Source organism: Capsicum annuum, chromosome 11 (assembly GCF_002878395.1).
Source record: "Capsicum annuum cultivar UCD-10X-F1 chromosome 11, UCD10Xv1.1, whole genome shotgun sequence".
Taxonomy (NCBI): Eukaryota; Viridiplantae; Streptophyta; class Magnoliopsida; order Solanales; family Solanaceae; genus Capsicum; species Capsicum annuum.
The window spans coordinates 45,083,839-45,091,857 of record NC_061121.1 but is presented as its reverse complement, the minus strand read 5'-3'; the positions used below and the strand labels follow the sequence as shown (position 1 = coordinate 45,091,857).

Below are 8,019 nucleotides of genomic sequence, written 5' to 3'. Positions count from 1 at the left end.
TATAATGGGTCGATGGCTGATAAGAAATCCGTAAAAAAGTGTGAATGAACGAAATCGGGGTTTAATCGATGCTCTCCTAGTTCTAGAATGGAGAAAGGTACTTATAGGGTGTCTAAACTATTGAAATCTATCTACTAACGAGTTATGAAGTGAGTTTGAAAGCTTCTCAATCTAGTAACAATGGCGGAAAATATTTTTTTATGAATATTTGAAAGATAATAGGGTAACAATGAAAGCAATGAGCAAGAATGATGATTTTCAGTTGCGAGGAGGAAAGTTTCGCAAGAAAAGTCGCCGGAATCGGAGAAAGTCGGTGGAAAACAGGAGGTTTGTTTTGGTGGCTTCTTGGAGAATATGTTTTTTTTTTTAGAAATTCAAAAATGAGGGAAAGTTAGATATTTGTTGGAAGGGGAGTTAAAGTGTAATATTAAAGACTCGTATCCTAGTTTTGGAAGTCAAATGGATGATATCATAAATGGTGTGTATCCACTGCATTTTTTAAGAATAGTGTCCAAATGCTCCAATAAATTTTCAAAGAGGGTATTTGCCCAACTCTATGTAGACACTTGTTTCCTCCCCATTCAATCTTTTTGGTAGACATCAGAATTGAAAACTTGAATTCTTCAGCATTGGAATGGGGATCTCAAGTTTGAGCTGTTGAGCATCAAATAAATTAGGAGAGGAGCTTTAAGAATCAAGAGAAAAAGTAGATCAAAATTCAAATAAAGAAACAGAACACTGTTTTATAAACAGAGAATATATCATCAACTGGTATATAAAACAGAAAATTAATATATTTAGTTACTGGAATATCACATCCATTTGCAGTTAGCACACTTCAAACTCCTAATAGTGTATAGCAGCACAGTGTACAGTGCAAACGATTTAGAGAGTTGTATATTTAGTCTAGTTAACAATGTCACCTATGGAGTCTTAAAGAGGAGCCACGATCACCTGTATTAACAATGTCATCGAGGCGTATGGCTCCTGTAGGAGCTCGCCGTCCAAGCTTTGACACTATTTCACTATAACTGTGGTGTTTGGGTTAGCTTGCACCATCCCAACCATTCATCCCAACTCTCACTAGCACAATTAGCAGGTAAATCGGCCCTCTAAGTCTTAGGCATATGAGAAAAACAAATTACCTAGCGTTTGTCGCCGCTGGGATTTGAACCCTCTCTAGAGTCCTAGCCTCATTATGTTCTACATGATTTCTTCCATGCTGTGCTGCGTGTGGTCAGAAGCTTCTGTATTCTAACCATCCATCACGTGTTTTACAATTTTCTATGGGAAAGAGGGATGTCTCTTTTTTTCTGGAATGGTGATCCACTGTAAAGCAAACAGCATGTTTGAAGCTAAGCAATAGCACAATATGCAATACAACAATTATCTTGAACAAGCAAGTGCGCTCATAACATCTGTTCGCATGTAGTCGGCTGTTCAAGTGCCAAGAACGTGCAAAACAAAGAAAGCTTACAGGTTCCTCACACTCAAATTCAGTACCATTTCTTGATCAATTCAAAATCTTCATCTACTCAAACTAATGTGCATGAATCGTGTCACGCTCTTAACTATAGTAATTCCATTTTTATTCATCGCATAGTGTGATGTGATGAAGGAACGCAATAATGCATCAAAGTGCACTAGCAGTGTTTTTAGCTTCTAACTAGCAAGAGCCTTACTCAGACACAGACACACACACACATGCACATTGGATAAAAATCATACCTGATAACCAATTTGAAATAGTGTTTAAGGAATGGGGCATCATATTTCTACTTGTGGATGAAGACCTTGAAATCATAATTCTGCATCACTTCAACTTGTGTTTCCCTGATGACCATGGCTGATTCGACAAGTGATTCTTTGCATGAATTAACCTCAATGGATATCAGAGATGGGATGTCTCCAAAGCGAGAAGGGATTACCTCAAGATATCGACATCTTCTCAGTACCAAGTGTTCAAGGCGAGGAAAAGCATCGTCAGAGATATTCCATTTTTTAAAACAAGGACAATCTACTACTTTCAAAACTTTGAGTTGATGGAACATGTCATTCCTCACTTTCCATTCAGCCTTTGAGAAAAATACTGCTACCAGCTTGAGTACCTGAAGGTTTGGAAGCATTGCAATGCTTGATTGAAGCCAATACATGGTAAAGTTGGACAACGTCAATTTTTTTAGATTTGGTGGAAAGTTGGATGGAGAACTTCCGCAAGAATCCATTTTAATACTGAGAGTCTCAAGCCGTGTTAGGGAACTCATTTCACGAGAAGGATAACCCCAACCAACAAATGAGCATCTCAGTTTCCGAAGATTAGGTGTTCTCAACATCAATTCTGCATCCCTCACACAACAAAAAGTTGGAGAGGAAAGAGTTATCAAATTGACAAATTTTGCGGTCTCAAGTGATTCTTCTGCAGCATTTAAAGTGAAATGGGCTTTGCTATATATCTGCAGATGTCTCAATTTAACCATCTTCAAAAGTGTAAGGGGCAATATCAATTTTCCTCTCATTGGTTTGACTATCAAAGTTTCAAGGTTCCGAAGATTGGCTATGGATGATGTGATTGACTTCTGAGAAGTTCGTGCAGCAAAATACCTCAAGTAAACTAGCTCAGTTGGGAAAGAATCAATTACGATAAACTCCAAATTCAACACTTTTATAAATCTGAAGTAAATGTGGGAGGATTGGACTATTGAAAAGGAACCTTTGTTTCTACCTTCCATGAAACTGACAGCTCCAACAAGTGAGCAAGATGAGATCCATTCCACAAGATTAACCACTTCAGAATTAAAGGACATGTGGCGTTGAATGAGCTGCTTGTGAGAGTAAATAGAGGAAGACGTATTGACATTTTGGTCCCTGTAGCAATTCATGAAACTATGAACTTTCAAATACAGATTACTTGATGAATTGATAAAATAATTCAATACTAAATAGTGTATTACCGTTTCATCCACCTTAGAAGGTTCTTCTCCTTGGCTCTTTCCTTACAGAAACAAAGCAACAGGTCATGAATACGACAGGTTTTGACCTTACCACTGGAACTCCATTTAGCAACTGTAACTAGATTTCTTCCAATAAGACTCTCCAAGTAGCCTTCTGCTATATCCTCTAGACTCTTGTCATCGCGACTTTTAATAAATCCTTCTGCAATCCATAGCCATGTCAAGATTGAGACATTGATTTCTTTGTCCTCCAAAAATACTCCAAAATAGAGGAAGCAAGGCTTTAGATGATAAGGTAAACTCTGATAACTTTGCTCTATGATGGTCTTCGAGTTGCTAAGAATATCGGTACATAAATTCATAGCAACTTGTTTCCAGCATATTTCACTCTTCTTCATCTTTGTTAGCATACCAGCCACCAAAACAATTGAAAGAGGCAGCCCCCTACACTTGTTTGCTATTTCTTTGCCAATGTTTGAAAAGAGAACGGAACAGCTTTCTTCACCAAACACTTTCTGTTTTAGTAACTTCCAACTTTCATCATCATTTAGCAAACGAAGATAAAGGGGATCACTGACAGATTTAGCATTTTCAGCAACACCACCATGTTGCGTTGTTAGGATAATTCTACTACCATTATTGTCATCATGGAAACAACATCTTAAATCATCCCAAACACTAGCTTCCCATACGTCATCAACAAGGATAAGATATCTTTTCCGCAGTAAAATTTTACGAAGCTGATCTGCTAATATATCCGTAGACAATTTAGCAAGAGTAGGCGACTCACCAATGGCATCACGTAGAATGGAAAGTAACACATTCCTACGCGAATATGCTTGGGATACACAACATTGTGCACGGATTTCAAATCGGGAGACAACAAACTCGTCAGAATAAAGTTTATTGGCCACAGTTGTCTTGCCTAATCCGGGCATTCCAACAACTGAGATAACATCTAGCTGTTTGCTTCCACTTATTAGTTGTTCTCTTAGTTTTTCCATAACATCTTCAAAACCGACAACTTCTTCAGTCATTCTTGGAGTATTAGTCAATTCTTCAGTATCCAAGGTATCATGTAATGCAAAGTTAAAAACTCTCTTTTCCTGAATCTTTGCAACCTCTTCCCTAATAAGTATAATCTCCTTTATAATGTCGAAGAGCCAACGGACAAGACACCAGTCAGGAACTCCTTTTCCAATAGAAGCATCAACTATATATTCCACCTCATAAGCTTTGCCATTCAATAGTGCAGCACAATGTTGGAGCCTTTCATGCTTATTGTAGAGCTCTTCAGCCACATCCTTGAGAAAAGGTTGCAAGCTCTCGAGTTCCTTCTGAATAACTTGAAGTTGGTTCTTAACAAAAGAATTATGTGAATCTGAATAACGGACTTGGAACTCCTTCAAGTTGTTCAGAAGGAAATCAACACAACCTAGTCCATGAACCCTTGGCAAATTAGATTGAAATGCCCATCGAATCACAAGGAAGATCACTTCCTTGATATGCTGAATGCTTCTGGGCAAATCAAGAAATAGTCTTTGGTTCGCTTCCTCCTGCTTCTCCCTATCATATAACGAGTAAATAAGAAGCCCCACATCAACAATGACAATATCAATATCTTGAAGATGAAATTCAAGACCTTGTATCGGCAAACTGATCAGATTAGCTCTCAAGAGTTTGAGCATCTCCTCAAGGCTTCCCATTTGATGATTCAAATACTCCATCCGACTTAGAGTACAAATACTTCGTATCTCCTCCAAGTTGTGTATGAAAATCTCCAAAAAACCAGCTTCAATCTCAACTGAATACAAATTTTGGATACTGCGAGACAATCCTGATTGCATTGTCCCTTTCAAAGCTAGCAAGACATCAACATAGATCTTACGGATGCGCGGATTAACAGGCTTAGTCCTCATCCGCACAATATAAGAAAGCAAGAAATTCATCTCACCAGGAACCAAATACTCATTTCCATTATCCTCGCGACCCGGCATGTACAACCAGGCAACCATTGCTGCAAACCCCGCCACAAATAAAACATGAGCAAACAAAGCATATACACTCTCAGAGTCTACACACCACTTCGATAAAAAACCTACAAGATTCTTCAACAACTTCAGCTCTTTTAAAACCTCCTGTATTTGTACAGAGTTGGAATCACCAATCTCCACTAACTCACAAAGATTCTGTACAATGCCATCGATGAATTCCATCATAAATTTGGAACTAAGATTCTGTATAACACCATCGATGAATTCCATTACAAATTTGGAATTACCAATCCCATTCTTTTCGTGCAATAGTTGCAACGAAGTTCTAGGAAAGAATGAGTAATTAGCTCTGATATCAATCTTGATGATCCAAATTTTATCCTGCAACAAAGAAGTAAGTCGTTCAAGATTTTGATACTTTTTCGATGTATCAAAGGCGGAATCATGAAAAAGAGCATCGACTTTGTGAATTACATTTTTTAGCATGTTGGGATCATTAGTGAAGTTTTGGATGGTGAGAAAAATATCAATGAATTTGAACTCTATTTTGAGTAAATTAATTCGATTTTGTACATTTTCAGGCATGTAACTACCCCATTCGTTTTCGATTCGATGGAAGAAATCGAGCGGGTGATGTTTTTTTGCAGATGAATACTGGCTGGAAAACATGGTTCTTGAATTGGTGGCAAAGGGAAAGAAGGAGAGGAGCTAACAACTTGTTTGAATAGTGGTTACATGTACTTGTCACCAATTTATGTCTATGTCTGAATTTCGAGAGTTAAATAATTTAATTTTAAGATATATTCGGATGTGAAATTTTTAAATATCTTTAAAAACTAAGTAAAAATATTATAATTTTTGATACTAAACTAGAAAATATATAAAAATTCCGATTAACAAAAGACTAATTTGAATGTGGAGATTTGAAAGATAGTCATATAAAATAGGACGTAAATTAGATGTATTTTAATAATGTTTCAACATTAAAATGTATTGTTTTGTGAGACACATTTTCTATATTAAGAAAGGAGTAAGATAGAAAAAAAGAGAAAAGACATCATCCCAAAAAACTTGTCCACTCAACTTATTTTAGCAGTTAAACTTAACTTCTGTTTATTTATCCTCTTAACATCTTTAAAGTGTATTATTTTCATCTCTCAAACTGACGTGAATTTTTTTTCCTTTTTAAAAGGAAAAAAATGCATTATATATATATATATATATATATAAAATACATTTCTCATCTTCTTCTTCTACCCCCCCCCCCCCCCCCCCCCCACCCCCCATTTCCCCCCCCCCCCCCCCCCCCCCCCTCCAAACCCCCAATTTTTTCTCCTTGAATTACCAAATGCTTCACCCCACCTTCAATTTCTCCTTCTTAAACCCCTTGACTTAAGATCATTAGAAAAGAATGAAATTGAATTTCTAAAATTAAAAGTTATCTTCATGAATTTAAAAATTTGAAATAAAATTGAAATTGAAGAAAAGTTATTAGCGGCGGTATTAATGGTGGTGGTGGTGTTAATGGTGTTGTTGTTGTTAATGGTGTGCGTATATTCTTTTGTGGGTTTGTTTTAATATTTTTTCGGTGAATGTTGTCGGAATATGTCGGAATGAAGAATTTTGAATTGAAACGTGGTGATGCTATTGCATGTTGTTTCTTGAATTGGTGGTTTGATGAAGGAATAATTGGTGTTTTCTTTTTGTTTAATGGACAACAAAAATGTCTATTGGCAATATGCTTTAAGTTTGAAGAAGATACAAAATGGAGGAAAGGAGAGAGGTTGGGTGATTTGAAGAAGATAGAAAGGGGGGGGGGGGGGGGGGCTGGGGTTGGGGGGAGGGGGGGGGGGGGGGGGAAAAAATATATAAAAATAATGTGGGGGGGATTAGTTTTTTTTTTTTGTTTAAAATCAAACTTCTTACGTGACAATGACGTGACTCCAACGTGGCATTGACGTAGCGTTGATGTGTAGGCGAGTGTAACATACTCTCAGTCGTGAGAGTGGTATTCAATTTTGAGAGGTGAAAATAATAAACTTTAAAGATGTTAAGGGGATAAATAAACAGAAGTTAAGTTTAAGTGTTAAAGTAAGTTGAGCGGACAAGTTCAGGAAGAAGATGTCTTTTCTCATAAAAAAAATAAAATAAAGTTCTTGAATAATAAGAAAAGATAAAATATGAAAAAAGAAGAAGAAAAATATAACAACATGATCATACCATATGATATAAGAAAAGTTTCATCGTTACATAATAATTAATTTACAATATGATATAATAAAATTTAAGTTGCAATCCAGATAAATATTACATTAAAAGGCCAATGTTATGATGCCATCCGCGAATAAGTAAATCAGAACAAGCTAAAATAAGATCCTGGGTGTGTTTGGTAGGAAGGAAAATGTTTTTCATGGAACAGATTTTCTTAAAAAAATGTTTTCATAGAAAAAAAATTGTTTTTTAATTTATTTTCTTATATTTGGTTGGTGAGTGAAAAATATTTTCTAGTGTTTGATTGGTGAATGTAAAAATATTTTTTAGAAAATACATTTTAGTGTTTAGCTAAAGAGTAAAAAATTTTTTTTTATAGAAATAATTTTGGACCTCAAAAAATACTTTTTTTAGGGTGTATATGAAGGAGGAAAATATTTTCTAGTAAATTAAGTTATTTTTTACTTATATAAATGTACGCAGTCCATACCACTACCTCCAGGGAAGTAAAGAGGTTGTTTCCGATAGACCCGATTAGGTGGGAATATACTCGATCGATTTGTTGTTGTTGTTGTATTCTTGTATCCGTTATGTAAGTAAGAAAATATTTTCTTAAAGTATTTGTATATATTTAACAAAAAATCAATGAGAACAAACAGGATAAAAGGAGTGGGATTAGAAAAAACTTCTCAAACTTTTTAAATTATTTTTTGGGGGAAGGGGGTGGTAGGGGTGGAGGGTCGAATAGGAGGTGGGACAAGAAAAAAAATTAATTTATTTTAAAAAAATAATTTTTTTAAAAAAATTAAATTTTTTTCGAGGAGGGGGTGAGACTGGTAGAGGGTTAGGGTTGGTGTAGGGAA

The 8,019-nt window shown here is 35.9% G+C and overlaps 1 protein-coding gene across 3 annotated transcripts; it reads right to left on the bottom strand.

Annotated features, from left to right (window-relative positions):
- Positions 1-717: 717 nt before the first annotated feature.
- Positions 718-5,701, bottom strand: LOC107848387 (putative late blight resistance protein homolog R1B-23). Of its 3 annotated transcripts, XR_007046618.1 has the most exons (4): positions 2,952-5,701; positions 1,929-2,865; positions 1,729-1,846; positions 718-1,329 (listed from the first exon to the last, which is right to left on the bottom strand). XR_007046618.1 is itself a non-coding variant. In XM_047398757.1 (3 exons), the coding sequence occupies exons 1-3, from the start codon at positions 5,612-5,614 to the stop codon at positions 1,814-1,816; spliced, it is 3,633 nt and encodes a 1,210-aa protein (XP_047254713.1). In that variant the 5' UTR covers positions 5,615-5,701; the 3' UTR covers positions 718-1,813. The 3 variants fall into 3 exon arrangements, 2 of the variants coding, with proteins under 2 accessions (XP_047254713.1, XP_016548636.2); XM_047398757.1 differs by having other exon boundaries at positions 718-1,846; XM_016693150.2 differs by having other exon boundaries at positions 1,729-2,865; positions 2,952-5,700.
- Positions 5,702-8,019: the final 2,318 nt, after the last annotated feature.

Excerpts from the sequence above, each read along its gene's own strand:
- LOC107848387 (XM_016693150.2), bottom strand. The coding sequence starts at position 5,614 with ATGTTTTCCAGCCAGTATTCATCTGCAAAAAAACATCACCCGCTCGAT. Across the intron at positions 2,866-2,951 it reads CTTCTAAGGTGGATGAAACG|GGACCAAAATGTCAATACGT; the intron begins GTAATACACTAT and ends GAATTGCTACAG.